Source organism: Nerophis lumbriciformis, linkage group LG12 (genome assembly GCF_033978685.3).
Source record: "Nerophis lumbriciformis linkage group LG12, RoL_Nlum_v2.1, whole genome shotgun sequence".
NCBI lineage: Eukaryota > Metazoa > Chordata > Actinopteri > Syngnathiformes > Syngnathidae > Nerophis > Nerophis lumbriciformis.
The window spans coordinates 1,900,919-1,928,252 of NC_084559.2; the positions used below are offsets into that span (position 1 = coordinate 1,900,919).

The 27,334-nt window shown below is 37.3% G+C and overlaps 1 protein-coding gene across 2 annotated transcripts in view; it reads left to right on the plus strand.

Annotated features, from left to right (window-relative positions):
* LOC133623017 (splicing regulator ARVCF-like) overlaps positions 1-27,334 on the plus strand; it is a 670,015-nt gene that overhangs the window by 563,076 nt on the left and 79,605 nt on the right. For both annotated transcript variants that reach the window (XM_072914236.1, XM_072914237.1), the window contains 2 exons: positions 4,030-4,047; positions 23,983-24,054. In XM_072914236.1, coding sequence (XP_072770337.1) covers positions 4,030-4,047; positions 23,983-24,054 — 90 coding nt within the window. The remainder of the gene's footprint in view (positions 1-4,029; positions 4,048-23,982; positions 24,055-27,334) is intronic.

A 27,334-nucleotide genomic window follows, 5' to 3' on the forward strand; every position in this document is an offset into this window, starting at 1 on the left:
AGCAGTGCGTTTTATAACCTGGTGCGCCTTATATATGAAAAAGATCAAAAATAGACCAGTCATTGGCAGTGCGCCTTATATATGAAAAAGGATCAAAAATAGACCAGTCGTCGGCAGTGCACCTTATAATCCGGTGTGCCTTATATGTGAAAAAATGTTTTTTAATATAGACCATTTATCGGCAGTGCGCCTTAAAATTCGGTGCGCCTTATATATGAAAAATGATCAAAAATAGACCAGTCGTTGGCAGTGCGCTTTATAAACCGGTGCGCCTTATATATGAAAAAAGATCAAAATTTGACCATTAATTGGTAGTGCGCCTATGGTTTGGAGAATACGGTATATAGAGTGAAATAATTGCCTCTCAACAGGGTGTTGTCAGCATGATGTGTCAGGTGTGACGCTCCTTGTCACATGCCATGTTCAGATGTGTGGTAAGCTCCGCCCAGCTCCCCGGCGACACAACAGCATTATCTTCCCGCGGTTACGGCGATAACGGCCGCCATTAATCAGTCGCCCAATGAGGTGTAATTTCACGCTGGTGACCGCCGACTTTCCTAACGACTCAATGGGAGGAATCCCTCAAAATCATAGGTGTGCAAAAAAAAAAGAAGAAAAAGGTTGCACGTAAGCAGGCTTATAAAGTAAGCAATTATCCCCATAAACACGTCGCCGTGTGCAAGCACGGGTGGAATAAGGAGTGGTGTGTCGCTGCTGCACACCCTCGAGGTGTTCTTTCACAGAGGAACATTAAATATAGCCATAAAGAAGCTCGGCAATGTTGTTAAGTGACACTGTTGTCAGACATTTGTTGCCTCCTCTTCACTTTAATGTCACATTCAGTGGGAATGAAAACAGAGCATGATGATGACAGCTTTGGTTAGTTAATGAGCAGTCTGCAATTAACATCACTTTTTTTTCTTTTTTTTTCTTCTTCCTTCTTTTCACGCTGTGAGTTTAATGAAGCACGTACACTGCAAAAAGTCAGTGTTAAAAAAACCAAGAGAAAAAAAATACAAAAATGAGGGGTATTTTACTTAAACTAAGCAAAATGATCTGCCAATAGAACAAGAAAATTCGGCTTGTCAAAATTTTCCAAAACAAGTAAAATTAGTTAACCTCAATGAACCCAAAAAAAACCTTAAAATATGTATATTCTCACTAATAACAAGTGCACTTTTATTTTTTATTTTTTTTAATTATTTTATTTATTTATTTATTTTTTTCTAAATGAATTTATTAATCAATCCAACAAAACAATACACAGCAATACCATAACAATGTAATCCAATTCCAAAACCAAACCCGACCCAGCAACATTCAGAATAGCAATAAAGCAATAAAGTGTACCAACTTTGTTTTTTGAATTTTTTTGCGGGGGGAGGGTTTATAGTTTGATTGGTCAAAAAAAAATCGGGATTTGGGTGTTTTTTTTAATGTATTTATTAAAAAAAAAATAAAAAATTATTAATGAATCCAACAAAACAATACACAACAATACCATAATAATGCAACCCACTTCCAAAACCAAACCCGACCCAGCAACATTCAGAATAGCAATAAAGTGTACCAACTTTATTTATTTATTAATTTTTTTAAATGTTTATTTTTTTAGCAATAGGTCAAAAAAAAAAAAAAAAGGTTTTTTTAGATTACTAAAAAAATCGGGATTTGGATGTTTTTTTTTAATGTATTTATTAAAAAAAATTAAAAAAAATTATTAATGAATCCAAATGAAAACAATACACAACAATACCATAATAATGCAACTCACTTCCAAAACCAAACCCGACCCAGCAAAATTCAGAATAGCAATAAAGTGCACCAACTACTTTTTTCTTTTCTTTTTTTAATGTTTATTTGTTTAATAATTGGTCAAAAAAATAATACGTTTTTTTAGATTACTAAAAAAAATCAGAATTAGGATGTTTTTTTAAATTTATTTATTTTAAAAAAAAGTTTATTAATCAATCCAACAAAACAATACACAACAATACCATAATAATGCAAACCAATTCCAAAACCAAACTCGACCCAGCAATATTCAGAATAGCAGTAAAGTGTACCAACTTTTTTTTTTTTTTTTTTTTTTTTTTAAATGTTTATTTTTTTAATAATTGGTCAAAAAAAAGAAGAATTTTTTTTTTAGATTACTAAAAACAAATTTGGATTTGGATGTTTTTTTTTAATGTATTTTTTTTTTAATAAAAATTTGTATTAATCAATCCAACAAAACAATACACAACAATACCATAATAAAGCAATCCAATTCCAAAACCAAACTCGACCCAGCAACATTCAGAATAGCAATAAAGTGTACCAACTTTTTTATTTTTTATTTTTTTTGAAAAATGTTTATTTTTTTAATAATTGGTCAAAAAAAAGAAGAAGTTTTTTTTAGATTACTAAAAAAAAATCGGGATTTGGATGTTTTTTTTTTTATGTATTTATTTTTTAATAAAACATTTTATTAATCAATCCAACAAAACAATACACAACAATACCATAATAATGCAATGCAATTCCAAAACCAAACCCGACCCAGCAACATTCAGAATAGCAATAAACACAGCAATTGAGGACACACAAAAAGTCAGTGTTCAAAAACAAGAAAAAAAAAATACAAAAATGAGGGGTATTTTATTTGAACTAAGCAAAATTATCAGCCAATAGAACAAGAAAATGTGGCTTGTCAAGACTTTCCAAAACAAGTAAAATTAGCTAACCTCAATGAACCCCAAAATACCTTAAAATAAGTATATTCTCACTAATAACAAGTGCACTTTTCTTGATAGAAAAAAAAGAGACCTTTTTGCTCAATAGGTTGAAAAATATTCTTAAATGAAGTAAATGCTAGTGCCATTATCTTGACATAATGATATGCGCTCGGCATTACATTTCTTGAAACCAGCAAACTTATACTAAAAACTAATTTATTGTTCTTAATGGAAAGGCAACAAGGCAAGCGCTTGTTACTCTCGGGGTCTCCTAGCCGCTCAGGCAAATCATATTGTCTAAAAATGCATTTTTCCATGGATAACATGACATCATCGCGCCAAGTGCGTGCTCTTTCAGTCAATTAGTGCGCATATATACAAATTACAATTTTTAATTGTAATTTTGAAGAATTTACCTGAATGTGCATGAACTATTTCTGTTCAAAATTGTTAGGAATGTTAAATGTTTAAATATTAACTGTCAGTTTACTGTACTGTGTTAACTGTACTACTATATGAGTACATATTTTCTATTGTTTCATTGATTATAAAACAGCAAAGTCCATTTGGCTGTCATCTGTTTTAATTATGAGACACAATTGTGTCAAAATCATGATTTTTTTTTTTTCATGCTTGAAATAAGAAATTATTACTTTAAATAAAGTAGTTTTATACTTGTGAGTGTTGATGACACAGCTTTGCAACACTTGATATTCTAGTTTCAAGCATGTTTTACTCAATATAGGTCATCAAATCTCAGCAACAAGCTGTAATATCTTACTGAGATCATTAAGAACCAAAACACTTAAAACAAGTAAAACAAATAAAATCTGCTTAGTGAGAAGAATGATCTTATCAGACAGAAAATAAGCAAATATCAGCCTTATTTGAGATATTTAATCGTACTTAGATTTCACTTTTTGCAGTGTATAAAGCTTGTTTTTTTCATTCTTTAGACTAACTTGTCTAAAGAAAAGACTTTTAACAATTGAGTCTTTCATTTTACTGTCCGTCTGGACAGAAATATTACATTGACGCAGGCTCTTTGAACTCAACACTTATAGACTACTAATGGCTTCACATATTTTCTCCTCTCCCTCTTATAAGTGCTTCATGATTATTTTTCTCTCTTTAATCTTTTCTGAACTCCCTCTCTGCTCGATCTCGTCTCCTTTTTGCGCAAAAGATGACTTTTTTTTTTTTTACAGCATATTGTGTTCTCATGTAATAAGCATGGCTTTTTCACCATGCCCTTTCTCTCTTCTTATGTGCTTTGTGTTTTTTGGGCTGCTGCTTCCGTGGCTAACTGTAGAGGAATGGTTTAATCAAGGTGAGTGCCCTATTAAACCTTTTCTTCAGTTGTCCTGGTCCAATCCAACTCCCGCCTCTCATTCCTATAGAATATCAGTTAGACGTAGTTATGAGTGTTCCTGGAAACATAAATACAAACCCCGTTTCCATATGAGTTGGGAAATTGTGTTAGATGTAAATATAAACGGAATACAATGATTTGCAAATCATTTTCAACCCATATTCAGTTGAATATGCTACAAAAACAACAGATTTGATGTCCATCCATCCATCCATCCATCTTCTTCCGCTTATCCGAGGTCGGGTCGCGGGGGCAGCAGCCTAAGCAGGGAAGCCCAGACTTCCCTCTCCCCAGCCACTCCGTCCAGCTCTTCCTGTGGGATCCCAAGGCGTTCCCAGGCCAGCCGGGAGACATAGTCTTCCCAACGTGTCCTGGGTCTTCCCCACGGCCTCCTACCGGTGGGACGTGCCCTAAACACCTCCCTAGAGAGGCGTTCGGGTGGCATCCTGACCAGATGCCCGAACCACCTCATCTGGCTCCTCTCCATGTGGAGGAGCAGCGGCTTTACTTTGAGCTCCCCCCGGATGGCAGAGCTTCTCACCCTATCTCTAAGGGAGAGCCCCGCCACCCGGCGGAGGAAACTCAATTCGGCCGCTTGTACCCGTGATCTTGTCCTTTCGGTCATAACCCAAAGCTCATGACCATAGGTGAGGATGGGAACGTAGATCGACCGGTAAATTGAGAGCTTTGCCTTCCGGCTCAGCTCCTTCTTCACCACAACGGATCGATACAGCGTCCACATTACTGAAGACGCCGCACCGATCCGCCTGTCGATCTCGCGATCCACTCTTCCCTCACTCGTGAACAAGACTCCGAGGTACTTGAACTCCTCCACTTGGGGCAAGATCTCCTCCCCAACCCGGAGATGGCACTCCACCCTTTTCCGGGCTTTTTCGGACTTGGAGGTGCTGATTCTCATCCCAGTCGCTTCACACTCGGCTGCGAACCGATCCAGTGAGAGCTGAAGATCCTGGCCAGATGAAGCCATCAGGACCACATCATCTGCAAAAAGCAGAGACCTAATCCTGCAGCCACCAAACCAGATCCCTTCAACGCCTTGACTGCGCCTAGAATTTCTGTCCATAAAAGTTATGAACAGAATCGGTGACAAAGGGCAGCCTTGGCGGAGTCCAACCCTCACTGGAAACGTGTCCGACTTACTGCCGGCAATGCGGACCAAGCTCTGGCACTGAGCATACAGGGAGCGGACTGCCACAATCAGACAGTCCGATACCCCATACTCTCCAAGCACTCCCCACAGGACTTCCCGAGGGACACGGTCGAATGCCTTCTCCAAGTCCACAAAACACATGTAGACTGGTTGGGCAAACTCCCATGCACCCTCAAGGACCCTGCCGAGAGTATAGAGCTGGTCCACAGTTCCACGACCAGGACGAAAACCACACTGTTCCTCCTGAATCCGAGGTTCGACTATCCGGCGTAGCCTCCTCTCCAGTACACCTGAATAGACCTTACCGGGAAGGCTGAGGAGTGTGATCCCACGATAGTTAGAGCACACACTCTGGTTCCCCTTCTTAAAGAGAGGAACCACCACCCCGGTCTGCCAATCCAGAGGTACCGCCCCCGATGTCCACGCGATGCTACAGAGTCTTGTCAACCAAGACAGCCCCACAGCATCCAGAGCCTTAAGGAACTCCGGGCGGATCTCATCTACCCCCGGGGCCTTGCCACCGAGGAGCTTTTTAACTACCTCAGCAACCTCAGCCCCAGAAATAGGAGAGCCCACCACAGACTCCCCAGGCACTGCTTCCTCATGGGAAGACGTGTTGGTGGGATTGAGGAGGTCTTCGAAGTATTCCCTCCACCGATCCACAACATCCGCAGTCGAGGTCAGCAGAACACCATCCTCGCCATACACGGTGTTGATAGTGCACTGCTTCCCCTTCCTGAGGCGGCGGATGGTGGTCCAAAATTGCTTCGAAGCCGTCCGGAAGTCGTTTTCCATGGCTTCCCCGAACTCCTCCCATGTCCGAGTTTTTACCTCTGCGACCGCTGAAGCCGCACACCGCTTGGCCTGTCGGTACCTGTCCGCTGCCTCAGGAGTCCTATGAGGAATGCTCATCAAACACTTATTTGGAACATCCCACAGGTGAACAGGCTAATTGGGAACAGGTGGGTGCCATGATTGGGTATAAAAGTAGCTTCCATGAAATGCTCAGTCATTCACAAACAAGGATGGGGCGAGGGTCACCACTTTGTCAACAAATGCGTGAGCAAATTGTTGAACAGTTTAAGAAAAAACCTTTCTCAACCAGCTATTGCAAGGAATTTAGGGATTTCACCATCTACGGTCCGTAATATCATCAAAGGGTTCAGAGAATCTGGAGAAATCACTGCACGTAAGCAGCTAAACCCCGTGACCTTCGATCCCTCAGGCTGTACTGCATCAACAAGCGACATCGGTGTGTAAAGGATATCTCCACATGGGCTCAGGAACACTTCAGAAACCCACTGTCAGTAACTACAGTTGGTCGCTACATCTGTAAGTGCAAGTTAAAACTCTCCTATGCAAGGCGCAAACCGTTTATCAACAACACCCAGAAATGCCGTCGGCTTCGCTGGGCCCGAGCTCATCTAAGATGGACTGATACAAAAGTGGAAAAGTGTTCTGTGGTCAGACGAGTCCACATTTCAATATGTTTTTGGAAACTGTGGACGAGAGGAAAAGAACCATCCGGATTGGTATAGGCGCAAAGTTGAAAAGCCAGCATCTGCGATGGTATGGGGGTGTATTAATGCCCAAGACATGGGTAACTTACACATCTGTGAAGGCGCCATTAATGCTGAACGGTACATACAGGTTTTGGAGCAACATATGTTGCCATCCAAGCAACGTTACCATGGACGCCCCTGCTTATTTCAGCAAGACAATGCCAAGACACGTGTTACGTCAACGTGGCTTCATAGTAAAAGAGTGCGGGTACTAGACTGGCCTGCCTGTAGTCCAGACCTGTCTCCCATTGAAAATGTGTGGCACATTATGAAGCCTAAAATAGCACAACGGAGACCCCCGGACTGTTGAACAACTTAAGCTGTACATCAAGCAAGAATGGGAAAGAATTCCACCTGAGAAGCTTAAAAAATGTGTCTCCTTGGTCCTGAGTGTTTGTTTTTCCGAGATGCAACAGAAAGTTGGCTCGGGTGAGACGGGAATGTGAGTAAATTTTTTATTTAAACACTATAAATACAAAACAAGGAAGTAAACAAAAGGCGCGCTCAATGGCGGAGAACAAACTATGAAACCAAACACTTGCACAAAGGCAAAAACTATGAACAACAAAAAACACTAACTGTGGCAATAATAAACAAAACTTACTCGGCGTGGACAAAAACGGCATGAAAAAGCGCAGCAAGGGTCATAAGTGTGTGGAGGGTATAAATGCTGGGATGTCGTCAGCACGACAAACTGAAAACAATGAACTTAAATACTATAGACATGATTAACGAAAACAGGTGCGTGACTCAAAATGTGAAACAGGTGCGTGACGTGACAGGTGAAAACTAATGGGTTGCTATGGTGACAAAACAAAAGTGCACAAAAAGTCCAAAAACCAAACATGACCAAAACAAAAACATGATCACACAGACATGACACTCCTCAGTTCCCAAACGTTTACTGAGTGTTGTTAAAAGGAAAGGCCATGTAACACAGTGGTGAACATGCCCTTTCCCAACTACTTTGGGAAATTCTAAGTTAATTATTATTAAAAAAAAATAATAATAAAGTTTATGAGTTTGAGCATCAAATATGTTGTCTTTGTAGCGCATTCAATTGAATATGGGTTGAAAAGGATTTGCAAATCATTGTATTGCGTTTATATTTACATCCAACACAATTTCCCAACTCATATGGAAACGGGGTTTGTACATAGTGTCATGTACATAGTGTATATACCCCCCCACCCCATGTTTTGTATATATTGTTTTTCAAATCACCTGACATGTATACTGTGTATATGTACATCATTTATAATAACAATAATAATAATAATAATAATAATAATAGATTTTATTTGTAAAAAGCACTTTCCATTGACTAAACAACCTCAAAGTGCTACAATGTATTAAAAAAATAAAATTAAAATAAAAAGATAATAAAAATAGATAAAAATAAAAACTAGAACAGCCTAATAGCTAGAACTAGTATGCATATACCTAAAAAAAAAAAAGGGTTTCTAAGCCTTTTTTAAACGCATCCACAGTCTGTGGTACCCTCAGGTGGTCAGGGAGGGCGTTCCACAGACTCACATTGATTTATCCATTTTTTTAACATATTTTTTATACACATGTTACAGGTTATATATTTATTTTATTATTGAATGTATCAAATGTGGTGAATATGTAATGGACCGCAACGGAAACAAGCCTTTTGGCTTTTTTGTGTCATCCATTTGCCTTTTTAAAGCATTACATGGATTCAATTCTTTGAATTGAACATCAAACATGTTGTCTTTGTAGCATATTCAACTGAATACGGGTTGAAAAGGATTCGCAAATCATTGTATTCCGTTTATATTTACATCTAACACAATTTCCCAACTCATATGGAAACGGGGGTTTGTAGAAATGGTTTGACTCATTTCACATGCATTGTCCCATCTAGTGCATCCTTGTGCTCATTCTGTTTGGTTTAGCCGAGTCTGCAGGAAATACAAAACCCAAAAACCGGTGAAGACATTTTGTGACTCGGCCATGGTCGAAATGTGCTAAAAGTAGATCAAAAAGTAGTAGTTTTTTTTGCCATGTCGCCCAGTCCTAGTCTGATGTAACGTCATCCACGACGGTGCTCCTTTAAGCTCATTTTGCTTGAAAATGTGACTTTAATTCAATTAAATTGCACAGCTTAAAAAGTTAATTACATACCACGACTGCAGTCATAAATACGTAATTAATTGATGAAAAGCTTTGTTAATGCACCATACTAAAGCTGTGTGTTTATGCTGAATAACTCGTTTCTTTTTTGGCCACTTTGAGTGGGAGAGTTTGTTTCCTGAAGGGAAGCAATCACTCCTTGCTCCCATTATTTACCCTGTCTGGGAATGGTGTGGAGGGAATGAGCTGGTGTGTAAATCTCCGTCCTGTCTCCTGGGCGTTATCATGAGCGTGCAAAAAGACCATTAGTTAATTAACAAGTTGTAATCACCACGCCCACGCCCATTTCCTCATGTCCTTGCATTAGTCAAGGTGTTTCCCGCACAGGAAGTGCTTGTTTGTATATATATATATATATATATATATATATATATATATATATATATATATATATATATATATATATATATATATATATATATATATATATATGTGTATGTGTGGGAAAAAAAATCACAAGACTATTTCATCTCTACAGGCCTGTTTCATGAGGGGGGGTACCCTCAATCGTCAGGAGATTTTAATGGGAGCATTCGCATACCATGGTTTATATAGGGCACAGAGTGGGTGGGTACAGGCTGGCCTAGGGGCGTGGTGATTGGCTCATGTGTTACCTAGGAGGTGTTTCCGTCTATGGCGGCATGCTGTGACAATTTCGCTGCGCTTGTTGAGGGATGACAGGTCTGGACGGTAAATAATAAACAGTTTCTCTTTCAAGCATAGGTTGCATCTTTTATTACCACTATTGTAAGGTGTGCTGGATGCAAGAATTTGCCATGTTATTGAATATTCAACATTATTGTCTTTGAGGTCCCAAATGTGTTTGCTGAGTTCTGTGGTATTTCGCAGGTTTTTGTTCCTGAAAGAAGCCTTGTGATTGTTCCATCTGGTTTTGAATTCTCCCTCGGTTAATCCTACATATGTGTCGGATGTGTTAATGTCCTTGCGTATTACCTTAGATTGGTAGACAACTGATGTTTGTAAGCACCCCCCTTTGAGAGGGCAATCAGGTTTCTTTCGACAGTTACAGCCTTTGGAGTCGCTCTGTCTGGGGGCCGACGGCTCATTTGCAATTGTTTTGTTGTGGTTTGAGATGATTTGTCGTATATTGTTCATGCAGCTGTAGCTCAATTTAATGTTGTTCTTGTTGAATACTTTTCTTAGGGTGTTGTCTTTGGGAAAGTGTTTGTCAATCAGATTGAGGAATTTGTGTCCAATGTTAGTTTAGACGTTTTTGCTTTATGGGGGGTTGTACCAGATGATGTCGTTTCGTTTTCTGTTCTTTTTTGGCCATTAAAATCTCCTGACGATTGAGGGTACCCCCCCTCATGAAACAGGCCTGTAGAGATGAAATAGTCTTGTGATTTTTTTTCCCACACATACATATATTGCGCTCTACTACGGTATCGAGCACTATTTTTTTGGATAACCTTATTAAGACATATATATATATATATATATATATATATATATATATATATATATATATATATATATATATATATATATATATATATATATACTAATAAGCAAAAAATTCTGAGGTTATTGAGGGAAGACTCTTAGTTAATGGCTTACTGGTTGTATAATAAGGCCATGCAGAATAAGGCATTAATAAGTACTTAATAATGACTAATTAAGAGCCAATATGTTACTAATTTGCATGTTAATAAGAAACTAATTAATGGTGAATATGTTCCCCATACTAAAGTGTTACCATAACATATTTTAAGTAAAAAAGCCTTAATTTAGAGTTATTTGGACACTACGGGAACATATAAGGGTTAGGGTTAAGGTTAGGGTTAGGGTTAGGGTTAGGGTTGGGGTTGGGGTTAGGGTTAGGGTTGGGGTTAGGGTTAGGGTTGGGGTTAGGGTTGGGGTTAGGGTTACTAATAAGCAAAAATTCTGAGGTTATTGAGGGAAGACTCTTAGTTAATGGCTTACTGGTTGTATAATAAGGCCATAATTAGCATGTTAATAAGAAACTAATAAATGGTTGTATAATAAGGCCATTCAGAATAAGGCATTAATAAGTAATTAAGAGCCAATTTGTTACTAATTTGCATGTTAATAAGAAACTAATTAATGGTGAATATGTTCCCCATACTAAAGTGTTACCATAACATATTTTAAGTTACAAAGCCTTAATTTAGAGTTATTTGGACACTAGGGGAACATATACAGGTTAGGGTTAGGGTTAGGGTTAGGGTTAGGGTTAGGGTTGGGGTTAGGGTTAGGGTTAGGGTTACTAATAAGCAATATTTCTGAGCGTTATTGAGGGAAGACTCTTAGTTAATGGCTTACTGGTTGTGTAATAAGGCCATTCAGAATAAGGCATTAATAAGTACTTAATAATGACTAATTAAGAGCCAATATGTTACTAATTTGCATGTTAATAAGCAACTAATTAATGGTGAATATGTTCCCCATACTAAAGTGTTACCATAACATATTTTAAGTAACAAAGACTTATTTTAGATTTATTTGGACACTAGGGGAACATATAAGGGTTAGGGTTAAGGTTAGGGTTAGGGTTAGGGTTAGGGTTAGGGTTAGGGTTAGGGTTAGGGTTGGGGTTGGGGTTAGGGTTGGGGTTAGGGTTAGGGTTAGGGTTAGGGTTGGGGTTGGGGTTAGGGTTGGGGTTAGGGTTACTAATAAGCAAAAATTCTGAGGTTATTGAGGGAAGACTCTTAGTTAATGGCTTACTGGTTGTATAATAAGGCCATAATTTGCATGTTAATAAGAAACTAATAAATGGTGAATATGTTCCCCATACTAAAGTGTTACCATAACATATTTTAAGTAACAAAGACTTAATTTAGAGTTATTTGGACACTAGGGGAACATATACGGCTTAGGTTTGGGGTTAGGGTTAGGGTTTAGGGTTAGGGTTGGGGTTAGGGTTAGGGTTAGGGTTGGGGTTAGGGTTAGGGTTACTATTAAAAAATAATTCTGAGGTTATTGAGGGAAGACTCTTAGTTAATGGCTTACTGGTTATATAATAAGGCCATTCAGAATAAGGCATTAATAAGTACTTAATAATGACTAATTAAGAGCCAATTTGTTACTAATTTGCATGTTAATAAGAAACTAATTAATGGTGAATATGTTCCCCATACTAAAGTGTTACCATAACATATTTTAAGTTACAAAGCCTTAATTTAGAGTTATTTGGACACTAGGGGAACATATAAGGGTTAGGGTTAGGGTTAGGGTTTAAAGTTAGGGTTAGGGTTAGGGTTAGGGTTAGGGTTGGGGTTGGGGTTAGGGTTAGGGTTAGGGTTAGGGTTACTAATAAGCAATATTTCTGAGGGTTATTGAGGGAAGACTCTTAGTTAATGGCTTACTGGTTGTGTAATAAGGCCATTCAGAATAAGGCATTAATAAGTACTTAATAATGACTAATTAAGAGCCAATATGTTACTAATTTGCATGTTAATAAGCAACTAATTAATGGTGAATATGTTCCCCATACTAAAGTGTTACCATAACATATTTTAAGTAACAAAGACTTAATTTAGAGTTATTTGTACACTAGGGGAACATATACGGGTTAGGGTTAGGGTTAGGTTTAGGGTTTAAGGTTAGGGTTAGGGTTAGGGTTTAAAGTTAGGGTTAGGGTTAGGGTTGGGGTTGGGGTTACTAATAAGCAAAAATTCTGAGGTTATTGAGGGAAGACTCTTAGTTAATGGCAACCCTCCGATTGCTGGCACAGCCACTCTACCAACTTCGCCACGCCGTCCCAATAATAAGTACTTAATAATGACAAATTAAGAGCCAATATGTTACTAATTTGCATGTTAATAAGAAGTTGGGGTTACTAATAAGCAATAAGTCTGAGGTTATTGAGGGAAGACTCTTAGTTAATGGCTTACTGGTTGTATAATAAGGCCATGCAGAATAAGGCATTAATAAGTACTTAATAATGACTAATTAAGAGCCAATATGTTACTAATTTGCATGTTAATAAGCAACTAATTAATGGTGAATATGTTCCCCATACTAAAGTGTTACCATAACATATTTTAAGTAACAAAGACCTAATTTAGAGTTATTTGGACACTAGGGGAACATGTACGGGTTAGGGTTAGGGTTAGGGTTAGGGTTAGGGTTAGGGTTAGGGTTAGAGGGTTAGGGTTAGGGTTAGGGTTGGGGTTAGGGTTAGGGTTACTAATAAGCAATAATCCTGAGGTTATTGAGGGAAGACTCTTAGTTAATGGCTTACTGGTTGTATAATAAGGTGTACTTAATAATGACTAATTAAAAGCCAATTTGTTACTAATTTGCATGTTAATAAGCAACTAATAAATGGTGAATATGTTCCCCATACTAAAGTGTTACCATAACATATTCTAAGTAACAAAGACTTAATTTAGAGTTATTTGGACACTAGGGGAACATATATGGCTTAGGTTTGGGGTTAGGGTTAGGGTTTAGGGTTAGGGTTAGGGTTGGGGTTAGGGTTAGGGTTAGGGTTAGGGTTGGGGTTAGGGTTAGGGTTACTATTAAAAAATAATTCTGAGGTTATTGAGGGAAGACTCTTAGTTAATGGCTTACTGGTTGTATAATAAGGCCATTCAGAATAAGGCATTAATAAGTACTTAATAATGACTAATTAAGAGCCAATTTGTTACTAATTTGCATGTTAATAAGAAACTAATTCATGGTGAATATGTTCCCCATACTAAAGTGTTACCATAACATATTTTAAGTTACAAAGCCTTAATTTAGAGTTATTTGGACACTAGGGGAACATATACGGGTTAGGGTTAGGGTTAGGGTTAGGGTTGGGGTTGGGGTTAGGGTTACTAATAAGCAAAAATTCTGAGGTTATTGAGGGAAGACTCTTAGTTAATGGCAACCCTCCGATTGCTCGCACAGCCACACTACCAACTTCGCCACGCCGTCCCAAAAATAAGTACTTAATAATGACTAATTAAGAGCCAATATGTTACTAATTTGCATGTTAATAAGAAGTTGGGGTTACTAATAAGCAATAATTCTGAGGTTATTGAGGGAAGACTCTTAGTTGATGGCTTACTGGTTGTATAATAAGGCCATGCAGAATAAGGCATTAATAAGAACTTAATAATGACTAATTAAGAGCCAATTTGTTACTAATTTGCATGTTAATAAGAAACTAATAAATGGTGAATATGTTCCCCATACTAAAGTGTTACCATAACATATTTTAAGTAACAAAGACTTAATTTAGAGTTATTTGGACACTAGGGGAACATATACGGCTTAGTTTTGGGGTTAGGGTTAGTGTTAGGGTTAGGGTTAGGGTTAGGGTTAGGGTTGGGGTTAGGGTTAGGGTTACTATTAAAAAATAATTCTGAGGTTATTGAGGGAAGACTCTTAGTTAATGGCTTACTGGTTGTATAATAAGGCCATTCAGAATAAGGCATTAATAAGTACTTAATAATGACTAATTAAGAGCCAATTTGTTACTAATTTGCATGTTAATAAGAAACTAATTCATGGTGAGTATGTTCCCCATACTAAAGTGTTACCATAACATATTTTAAGTTACAAAGCCTTAATTTAGAGTTATTTGGACACTAGGGGAACATATACGGCTTAGGGTTAGGGTAAGGGTTAGGGTTACTAATAAGCAATAATTCTGAGGTTATTGAGGGAAGACTCTTAGTTGATGGCTTACTGGTTGTATAATAAGGCCATGCAGAATAAGGCATTAATAAGTACTTAATAATGACTAATTAAGAGCCAATTTGTTACTAATTTGCATGTTAATAAGCAACTAATTAATGGTGAATATGTTCCCCATACTAAAGTGTTACCATAACATATTTTAAGTAACAAAGACTTAATTTAGAGTTATTTGGACACTAGGGGAACATATACGGCTTAGTTTTGGGGTTAGGGTTAGTGTTAGGGTTAGGGTAAGGGTTAGGGTTAGGGTTGGGGTTAGGGTTAGGGTTAGGGTTAGTGTTACTAATAAGCAATAATTCTGCGGTTATTGAGGGAAGACTCTTAGTTGATGGCTTACTGGTTGTATAATAAGGCCATGCAGAATAAGGCATTAATAAGTACTTAATAATGACTAATTAAGAGCCAATTTGTTACTAATTTGCATGTTAATAAGCAACTAATTAATGGTGAATATGTTCCCCATACTAAAGTGTTACCATAACATATTTTAAGTAACAAAGACTTAATTTAGAGTTATTTGGACACTAGGGGAACATATACGGCTTAGTTTTGGGGTTAGGGTTAGTGTTAGGGTTAGGGTAAGGGTTAGGGTTAGGGTTGGGGTTAGGGTTAGGGTTAGGGTTAGTGTTACTAATAAGCAATAATTCTGCGGTTATTGAGGGAAGACTCTTAGTTGATGGCTTACTGGTTGTATAATAAGGCCATGCAGAATAAGGCATTAATAAGTACTTAATAATGACTAATTAAGAGCCAATTTGTTACTAATTTGCATGTTAATAAGCAACTAATTAATGGTGAATATGTTCCCCATACTAAAGTGTTACCATAACATATTTTAAGTAACAAAGACTTAATTTAGAGTTATTTGGACACTAGTGGAACATATACGGGTTAGGGTTAGGGTTAGGGTTAGGGTTGGGGTTAGGGTTAGGGTTAGGGTTGGGGTTAGGGTTAGGGTTGGGGTTGGGGTTAGGGTTACTAATAAGCAATAATTCTGAGGTTATTGAGGGAAGACTCTTAGTTAATGGCTTACTGGTTGTATAATAAGGCCATGCAGAATAAGGCATTAATAAGTACTTAATAATGACTAATTAAGAGCCAATTTGTTACTAATTTGCATGTTAATAAGAAACTAATAAATGGTGAATATGTTCCCCATACTAAAGTGTTACCATAACATATTTTAAGTAACAAAGACTTAATTTAGAGTTATTTGGACACTAGGGGAACATATACGGCTTAGTTTTGGGGTTAGGGTTAGTGTTAGGGTTAGGGTTAGGGTTAGGGTTAGGGTTGGGGTTAGGGTTAGGGTTAGGGTTAGTGTTACTAATAAGCAATAAATCTGCGGTTATTGAGGGAAGACTCTTAGTTGATGGCTTACTGGTTGTATAATAAGGCCATGCAGAATAAGGCATTAATAAGTACTTAATAATGACTAATTAAGAGCCAATTTGTTACTAATTTGCATGTTAATAAGCAACTAATTAATGGTGAATATGTTCCCCATACTAAAGTGTTACCATAACATATTTTAAGTAACAAAGACTTAATTTAGAGTTATTTGTACACTAGGGGAACATATAAGGGTTAGGGTTAGGGTTAGGGTTAGGGTTAGGGTTAGGGTTAGGGTTACTTATAAGCAATAATTCTGAGGTTATTGAGGGAAGACTCTTAGTTAATGGCTTACTGGTTGTATAATAAGGCCATGCAGAATAAGGCTTTAATAAGTACTTAATAATGACTAATTAAAAGCCAATTTGATACTAATTTGCATGTTAATAAGAAACTAATAAATGGTGAATATGTTCCCCATACTAAAGTGTTACCATAACATATTCTAAGTAACAAAGACTTAATTTAGAGTTATTTGGACACTAGGGGAACATATTAGGGTTAGGGTTGGGGTTAGGGTTAGGGTTAGGGTTAGGGTTAGGGTTAGGGTTAGGATTTAGGGTTGGGGTTGGGGTTGGTGTTAGGGTTAGGGTTAGGGTTGGGGTTGGGGTTAGGGTTACTAATAAGCAAAAATTCTGAGGTTATTGAGGGAAGACTCTTAGTTAATGGCAACCCTCCGATTGCTGGCACAGCCACTCTACCAACTTCGCCACGCCGTCCCAATAATAAGTACTTAATAATGACTAATTAAGAGCCAATATGTTACTAATTTGCATGTTAATAAGAAGTTGCGGTTACTAATAAGCAATAATTCTGAGGTTATTGAGGGAAGACTCTTAGTTGATGGCTTACTGGTTGTATAATAAGGCCATGCAGAATAAGGCATTAATAAATACTTAATAATGACTAATTAAGAGCCAATTTTTTACTAATTTGCATGTTAATAAGCAACTAATTAATGGTGAATATGTTCCCCATACTAAAGTGTTACCATAACATATTTTAAGTAACAAAGACTTAATTTAGAGTTATTTGGACACTAGGGGGACATATACGGGTTAGGTTTGGGGTTAGGGTTAGGGTTAGGGTTAGGGTTTAGGGTTTAGGGTTAGGGTTGGGGTTGGGGTTGGGGTTAGGGTTAGGGTTTAGGGTTAGGGTTAGGGTTAGGGTTAGGGTTGGGGTTAGGGTTAGGGTTACTAATAAGCAATAATTCTGAGGTTATTGAGGGAAGACTCTTAGTTAATGGCTTACTGGTTGTATATTAAGGCCATGCAGAATAAGTCATTAATAAGTACTTAATAATGACTAATTAAGAGCCAATATGTTACTAATTTGCATGTTAACAAGAAACTAATTAATGGTGAATATGTTCCCCATACTAAAGTGTTACCATAACATATTTTAAGTTACAAAGCCTTAATTTAGAGTTATTTGGACACTAGGGGAACATATAAGGGTTAGGGTTAGGGTTAGGGTTTAAAGTTAGGGTTAGGGTTAGGGTTAGGGTTAGGGTTGGGGTTGGGGTTAGGGTTAGGGTTAGGGTTAGGGTTACTAATAAGCAATATTTCTGAGGGTTATTGAGGGAAGACTCTTAGTTAATGGCTTACTGGTTGTGTAATAAGGCCATTCAGAATAAGGCATTAATAAGTACTTAATAATGACTAATTAAGAGCCAATATGTTACTAATTTGCATGTTAATAAGCAACTAATTAATGGTGAATATGTTCCCCATACTAAAGTGTTACCATAACATATTTTAAGTAACAAAGACTTAATTTAGAGTTATTTGTACACTAGGGGAACATATACGGGTTAGGGTTAGGGTTAGGTTTAGGGTTTAAGGTTAGGGTTAGGGTTAGGGTTTAAAGTTAGGGTTAGGGTTAGGGTTGGGGTTGGGGTTACTAATAAGCAAAAATTCTGAGGTTATTGAGGGAAGACTCTTAGTTAATGGCAACCCTCCGATTGCTGGCACAGCCACTCTACCAACTTCGCCACGCCGTCCCAATAATAAGTACTTAATAATGACAAATTAAGAGCCAATATGTTACTAATTTGCATGTTAATAAGAAGTTGGGGTTACTAATAAGCAATAAGTCTGAGGTTATTGAGGGAAGACTCTTAGTTAATGGCTTACTGGTTGTATAATAAGGCCATGCAGAATAAGGCATTAATAAGTACTTAATAATGACTAATTAAGAGCCAATATGTTACTAATTTGCATGTTAATAAGCAACTAATTAATGGTGAATATGTTCCCCATACTAAAGTGTTACCATAACATATTTTAAGTAACAAAGACCTAATTTAGAGTTATTTGGACACTAGGGGAACATGTACGGGTTAGGGTTAGGGTTAGGGTTAGGGTTAGGGTTAGGGTTAGGGTTAGAGGGTTAGGGTTAGGGTTAGGGTTGGGGTTAGGGTTAGGGTTACTAATAAGCAATAATCCTGAGGTTATTGAGGGAAGACTCTTAGTTAATGGCTTACTGGTTGTATAATAAGGTGTACTTAATAATGACTAATTAAAAGCCAATTTGTTACTAATTTGCATGTTAATAAGCAACTAATAAATGGTGAATATGTTCCCCATACTAAAGTGTTACCATAACATATTCTAAGTAACAAAGACTTAATTTAGAGTTATTTGGACACTAGGGGAACATATATGGCTTAGGTTTGGGGTTAGGGTTAGGGTTTAGGGTTAGGGTTAGGGTTGGGGTTAGGGTTAGGGTTAGGGTTAGGGTTGGGGTTAGGGTTAGGGTTACTATTAAAAAATAATTCTGAGGTTATTGAGGGAAGACTCTTAGTTAATGGCTTACTGGTTGTATAATAAGGCCATTCAGAATAAGGCATTAATAAGTACTTAATAATGACTAATTAAGAGCCAATTTGTTACTAATTTGCATGTTAATAAGAAACTAATTCATGGTGAATATGTTCCCCATACTAAAGTGTTACCATAACATATTTTAAGTTACAAAGCCTTAATTTAGAGTTATTTGGACACTAGGGGAACATATACGGGTTAGGGTTAGGGTTAGGGTTAGGGTTGGGGTTGGGGTTAGGGTTACTAATAAGCAAAAATTCTGAGGTTATTGAGGGAAGACTCTTAGTTAATGGCAACCCTCCGATTGCTCGCACAGCCACACTACCAACTTCGCCACGCCGTCCCAAAAATAAGTACTTAATAATGACTAATTAAGAGCCAATATGTTACTAATTTGCATGTTAATAAGAAGTTGGGGTTACTAATAAGCAATAATTCTGAGGTTATTGAGGGAAGACTCTTAGTTGATGGCTTACTGGTTGTATAATAAGGCCATGCAGAATAAGGCATTAATAAGAACTTAATAATGACTAATTAAGAGCCAATTTGTTACTAATTTGCATGTTAATAAGAAACTAATAAATGGTGAATATGTTCCCCATACTAAAGTGTTACCATAACATATTTTAAGTAACAAAGACTTAATTTAGAGTTATTTGGACACTAGGGGAACATATACGGCTTAGTTTTGGGGTTAGGGTTAGTGTTAGGGTTAGGGTTAGGGTTAGGGTTAGGGTTGGGATTAGGGTTAGGGTTACTATTAAAAAATAATTCTGAGGTTATTGAGGGAAGACTCTTAGTTAATGGCTTACTGGTTGTATAATAAGGCCATTCAGAATAAGGCATTAATAAGTACTTAATAATGACTAATTAAGAGCCAATTTGTTACTAATTTGCATGTTAATAAGAAACTAATTCATGGTGAGTATGTTCCCCATACTAAAGTGTTACCATAACATATTTTAAGTTACAAAGCCTTAATTTAGAGTTATTTGGACACTAGGGGAACATATACGGCTTAGGGTTAGGGTAAGGGTTAGGGTTACTAATAAGCAATAATTCTGAGGTTATTGAGGGAAGACTCTTAGTTGATGGCTTACTGGTTGTATAATAAGGCCATGCAGAATAAGGCATTAATAAGTACTTAATAATGACTAATTAAGAGCCAATTTGTTACTAATTTGCATGTTAATAAGCAACTAATTAATGGTGAATATGTTCCCCATACTAAAGTGTTACCATAACATATTTTAAGTAACAAAGACTTAATTTAGAGTTATTTGGACACTAGGGGAACATATACGGCTTAGTTTTGGGGTTAGGGTTAGTGTTAGGGTTAGGGTAAGGGTTAGGGTTAGGGTTGGGGTTAGGGTTAGGGTTAGGGTTAGTGTTACTAATAAGCAATAATTCTGCGGTTATTGAGGGAAGACTCTTAGTTGATGGCTTACTGGTTGTATAATAAGGCCATGCAGAATAAGGCATTAATAAGTACTTAATAATGACTAATTAAGAGCCAATTTGTTACTAATTTGCATGTTAATAAGCAACTAATTAATGGTGAATATGTTCCCCATACTAAAGTGTTACCATAACATATTTTAAGTAACAAAGACTTAATTTAGAGTTATTTGGACACTAGGGGAACATATACGGCTTAGTTTTGGGGTTAGGGTTAGTGTTAGGGTTAGGGTAAGGGTTAGGGTTAGGGTTGGGGTTAGGGTTAGGGTTAGGGTTAGTGTTACTAATAAGCAATAATTCTGCGGTTATTGAGGGAAGACTCTTAGTTGATGGCTTACTGGTTGTATAATAAGGCCATGCAGAATAAGGCATTAATAAGTACTTAATAATGACTAATTAAGAGCCAATTTGTTACTAATTTGCATGTTAATAAGCAACTAATTAATGGTGAATATGTTCCCCATACTAAAGTGTTACCATAACATATTTTAAGTAACAAAGACTTAATTTAGAGTTATTTGGACACTAGTGGAACATATACGGGTTAGGGTTAGGGTTAGGGTTAGGGTTGGGGTTAGGGTTAGGGTTAGGGTTGGGGTTAGGGTTAGGGTTGGGGTTGGGGTTAGGGTTACTAATAAGCAATAATTCTGAGGTTATTGAGGGAAGACTCTTAGTTAATGGCTTACTGGTTGTATAATAAGGCCATGCAGAATAAGGCATTAATAAGTACTTAATAATGACTAATTAAGAGCCAATTTGTTACTAATTTGCATGTTAATAAGAAACTAATAAATGGTGAATATGTTCCCCATACTAAAGTGTTACCATAACATATTTTAAGTAACAAAGACTTAATTTAGAGTTATTTGGACACTAGGGGAACATATACGGCTTAGTTTTGGGGTTAGGGTTAGTGTTAGGGTTAGGGTTAGGGTTAGGGTTAGGGTTGGGGTTAGGGTTAGGGTTAGGGTTAGTGTTACTAATAAGCAATAAATCTGCGGTTATTGAGGGAAGACTCTTAGTTGATGGCTTACTGGTTGTATAATAAGGCCATGCAGAATAAGGCATTAATAAGTACTTAATAATGACTAATTAAGAGCCAATTTGTTACTAATTTGCATGTTAATAAGCAACTAATTAATGGTGAATATGTTCCCCATACTAAAGTGTTACCATAACATATTTTAAGTAACAAAGACTTAATTTAGAGTTATTTGTACACTAGGGGAACATATAAGGGTTAGGGTTAGGGTTAGGGTTAGGGTTAGGGTTAGGGTTAGGGTTACTTATAAGCAATAATTCTGAGGTTATTGAGGGAAGACTCTTAGTTAATGGCTTACTGGTTGTATAATAAGGCCATGCAGAATAAGGCTTTAATAAGTACTTAATAATGACTAATTAAAAGCCAATTTGATACTAATTTGCATGTTAATAAGAAACTAATAAATGGTGAATATGTTCCCCATACTAAAGTGTTACCATAACATATTCTAAGTAACAAAGACTTAATTTAGAGTTATTTGGACACTAGGGGAACATATTAGGGTTAGGGTTGGGGTTAGGGTTAGGGTTAGGGTTAGGGTTAGGGTTAGGGTTAGGATTTAGGGTTGGGGTTGGGGTTGGTGTTAGGGTTAGGGTTAGGGTTGGGGTTGGGGTTAGGGTTACTAATAAGCAAAAATTCTGAGGTTATTGAGGGAAGACTCTTAGTTAATGGCAACCCTCCGATTGCTGGCACAGCCACTCTACCAACTTCGCCACGCCGTCCCAATAATAAGTACTTAATAATGACTAATTAAGAGCCAATATGTTACTAATTTGCATGTTAATAAGAAGTTGCGGTTACTAATAAGCAATAATTCTGAGGTTATTGAGGGAAGACTCTTAGTTGATGGCTTACTGGTTGTATAATAAGGCCATGCAGAATAAGGCATTAATAAATACTTAATAATGACTAATTAAGAGCCAATTTTTTACTAATTTGCATGTTAATAAGCAACTAATTAATGGTGAATATGTTCCCCATACTAAAGTGTTACCATAACATATTTTAAGTAACAAAGACTTAATTTAGAGTTATTTGTACACTAGGGGAACATATAAGGGTTAGGGTTAGGGTTAGGGTTAGGGTTAGGGTTAGGGTTAGGGTTAGGGTTACTTATAAGCAATAATTCTGAGGTTATTGAGGGAAGACTCTTAGTTAATGGCTTACTGGTTGTATAATAAGGCCATGCAGAATAAGGCTTTAATAAGTACTTAATAATGACTAATTAAAAGCCAATTTGATACTAATTTGCATGTTAATAAGAAACTAATAAATGGTGAATATGTTCCCCATACTAAAGTGTTACCATAACATATTCTAAGTAACAAAGACTTAATTTAGAGTTATTTGGACACTAGGGGAACATATTAGGGTTAGGGTTGGGGTTAGGGTTAGGGTTAGGGTTAGGGTTAGGGTTAGGGTTAGGATTTAGGGTTGGGGTTGGGGTTGGTGTTAGGGTTAGGGTTAGGGTTGGGGTTGGGGTTAGGGTTACTAATAAGCAAAAATTCTGAGGTTATTGAGGGAAGACTCTTAGTTAATGGCAACCCTCCGATTGCTGGCACAGCCACTCTACCAACTTCGCCACGCCGTCCCAATAATAAGTACTTAATAATGACTAATTAAGAGCCAATATGTTACTAATTTGCATGTTAATAAGAAGTTGCGGTTACTAATAAGCAATAATTCTGAGGTTATTGAGGGAAGACTCTTAGTTGATGGCTTACTGGTTGTATAATAAGGCCATGCAGAATAAGGCATTAATAAATACTTAATAATGACTAATTAAGAGCCAATTTTTTACTAATTTGCATGTTAATAAGCAACTAATTAATGGTGAATATGTTCCCCATACTAAAGTGTTACCATAACATATTTTAAGTAACAAAGACTTAATTTAGAGTTATTTGGACACTAGGGGGACATATACGGGTTAGGTTTGGGGTTAGGGTTAGGGTTAGGGTTAGGGTTTAGGGTTTAGGGTTAGGGTTGGGGTTGGGGTTGGGGTTAGGGTTAGGGTTTAGGGTTAGGGTTAGGGTTAGGGTTAGGGTTGGGGTTAGGGTTAGGGTTACTAATAAGCAATAATTCTGAGGTTATTGAGGGAAGACTCTTAGTTAATGGCTTACTGGTTGTATATTAAGGCCATGCAGAATAAGTCATTAATAAGTACTTAATAATGACTAATTAAGAGCCAATATGTTACTAATTTGCATGTTAACAAGAAACTAATTAATGGTGAATATGTGTTCCCCATACTAAAGTGTTACCATATATATATATATAAATATATACCTACATATACATAAATGTATATATATATATATATATATATATATATATATATATATATATATATATATATATATATATACTAATTAATGATGATAATGTTCCCCATACTAAAGTGTTACCATATATATATATATATATATATATATATATATATATATATATATATATATATATATATATATATATATATATATATACGTATACTACACGTACTAGTCTCTGATCTTTGAAATGATATTATTCTCTGACTGCATTTTAGATCGTGAGCTCCTTTTTTGAGTGTATGACGTCGTGTCTTCCTCTCTCTCCCCTATTCAGGTAGAAAAAATGGTGAGAATGACAAAAACTATGACACATTGGATCTTCCCAAGCGTACTGAGCCATCTAAAGGTAGGCGCCCTACTATCAAGCACAATATGCTAAAAAAACAACAACACAGTTTGGGTATTTGGGTAAACCGGGGGCCAATTTATGCATATTTCATGGGAATTGTGAGAAAAATAACAACCGTATTTTCGGGACTATTTGGTATGTAAGTCACACCCACTCAATTTTAGAAGAATACAATATATTTCCATGTATTAGCCACACTGGACTATAAGCCGGAAGTACATACGTTGTGAAATGCGGTTTTTACACAGAAAGATTTTGTAAATTTTTATTTACATACCTTAATTGTTTCCAAACTGTGTCTGTAACACGGCAGTAAAACGGCTAATCAGACAAAACAGAAGTCGTCGTCATGAACCCTCTTATCTGCAGAAGCTAGCTCCCAGTTGTGGGCGTGGCGTGGTCAGGACGCAAAGATGAGGGCGCATTGGAATGCGCCCTGGCCGTGACACATACCTTTTCAGTGTCTCTGCTTGTGTTTTAATGAAAACTATTTGTCGAACACAAAACATTATGTCCGTTAGCGAAGAAAAATCCGTTAATTAGCCGCACCACTTTGTAAGCCGCAGGTTGCAAAGCGTTGGAAAAAAAAGTAGCTGTCACAGCTACTTACACCAGCCCGTGCTTTTATGTTGGCTTTTGTTGGTGTTCGTCTGTGTTTAGTGCTTGTTCCTGTCCTGCGCTCTTATTTTGGTGGCACTTCCTGTTGTTTTTTTCATAACTACTTTACACATGCCTTCAAGCACTTTTCCCCCTCACCTGTTGTCTAGCGGCCTATAGTCTGGAAATGACGATAAATGTATTTCATAACAAATTGATTCATGATATAATAACATGTTGATTGTTTGAAATAAAAACATATACAGTGGTAAATCGGTTTAAATTTGTGTATTATAAAAAATGTTTGTATACCGAATCATACATACAGTATGATTCGGTATACAAACATTTTTTATAATTAAATTTTTTTTTTTTAATTCACCACAAATATGTCTTTTTTTTATACAGTTTCGGTTTTTGCACGGTTTCAATATTTGGTGGTGACTCTATTTGTGCTTTTTTAGTTGAGTACGCCTGCAAAATAAGCCACCGTAGAGTCAAAGTTGTACCATTCAGAAATACCATACAAGATCCTCACAAACTGTTTTTAGATTGTCCCTGAATGCACCACACTGCCAAACAATCAAGGGTAATATTGCACGTATCGGCTGTCCGAGGTGTCAATATACAAAACCCAAAACCAGTGAAGTTGGCAATCGGGATGGTTATTTTCCTCTTTGTTCCGGAGGACACGACGTCCACAGTTTCCCAAAAAAATTTGAGTTCTGTGGACTCGTCAGACCACAGAACACTTTTCCACTTTGCATCAGTCCATCTTAGATGAGCTCGGGGCCCCGCGAAGCCGGCGGCGTTTCTGGGTGTTGTTGATAAATGGTTTTCGCTTTGGCATAGTAGAGTTTTAACTTGCACTTACTGATGTAGCGACCAACTGTAGTTACTGACAGTGGGTTTCTGAAGTGTTCCTGAGTTGTTAACAATATTAACTATATGTGTTAAACATGCTTGCATTATCTTTAACCACCTTTAAGTTGTTAACAATATTAACTATATGTGTTAAACATGCTTGTATTATCTTTAAACACCTTTAACTTGTTAACAATATTAACTATATGTGTTAAACATGCTTGCATTATCCTTAAACACCTTTAACTTGTTAACAAAAACATATATTTCATAAATAAGTAAATATAAATTATATATATGAATGAGGTAGATCCCCACGACTTGATCAATTGAAAAGTAGCTCGCCTGCAGAAAAAGTGTGAGCACCCCTGAGTTAAGTGTTTTCTGTTGTTGAGATGTGTTCTGCCGTCCTCAGTTTCGCTCACAATCACACATTGAACAGATGAAAAAAAGTGGCGTTTAATGTGGAATACATCTCTTTTGTTTGATTTGTCTGAGCACTGACAAACTGTACTACAGTATTGCATTGCATAACACTCTTTGATATCATCCCTCAGGAGATCTGTATTTGCGGGATAATGAACGCGCACCATTGTGCTATCAGCGTCAACACACTCCGTTGCATCTTCGCTGGGAAAAAATCCGCGATTGAATTAAGAAAAATGAGCCGCACTTCTATTCTTCCTCTCCGCTGTTGTCGCCGAGCGTAAAATGCCGTGTGACACCAATCGGATTCTACTCGTCTCCCCTGTAATATATCTCAGCAAGGCTGCAGGGAACAGAATAATGCCCCCCGAAGGCACGATGAGAAAATATGTTCAGTCGGATCCTTTTTCGAGATAAAGCAATGTTTGTAACAATTAAATGTTGCAAAGTCGTCTCGGGACGAAGGCGCTTTGTGTTGCGTCTTCAAGCTATCTCACGACTCTTCCTTCTAAATTCCAAGTAGCGGCTGCACATTCTGTAACTGCTCTCTGTTTTTTTGTCCGTGTGGAATTTAACACCATGATAGTAATGCTGACTTTAGGTCTGTCGGACGTTTTAACTGCTGCTCCTGAGCGTCATTCACACTGAATGCACCGGTCCGACGCTACAGACTCTTTCTCACTTCCAGTTGTCACATTTCATAGCATGGTGAGAGCTAATTACTAGCGCTGCCTTCCTGAACTCGCCTCGCACACGTGTCAAAGAACGCCTTCGGTGAAGAAAAATATACGCATAAACAGGTTGCATATACAGACTTAAACTTAGGCCCCATTTATTGCTTACCCGTTTACCGGCCAAGGTTATCCAGGGTAAATCCCACCTAACCTTATGGTCAGGTTCAAACACTGATGACATCTATTAAACAGGACAATAATTTGAGGAGAGATGCTCGGACATTGTACCCTCGCACAGTGTCTCAGCATGCTCTGGCGAAAGATTGTACGCCTTCTCTAGGGATGATGTTCGAAACCGGTTTTCCCGGTTGTTTGTTAAGAAAATAACCGATCGATAAGAAAAGAACCGATTCCATGGACTCGAATCCCTTTTTGAGAACCGGTTCCCGTTATCGAGACCACTATTGTCACGTTCAAACACTGTGATATCTATTAAACAAGACAAAAGGCAAGGAATCAAACAGAGACAGAATTCAATTTGGACTCAATTGAGGAGAGACGGCGTCGACCTGTAACCTCTTACAGTGTCTTAGCACGCTCTGACGAAGAAGGTTTTCGTCTCCTCTTTTAATTCAGATGTTCCATGTTCACGCACCAACATATGTCACCCGTTTACCGGCCAAGGTTATCCAGGGTAAATCCCACCTAACCTTATG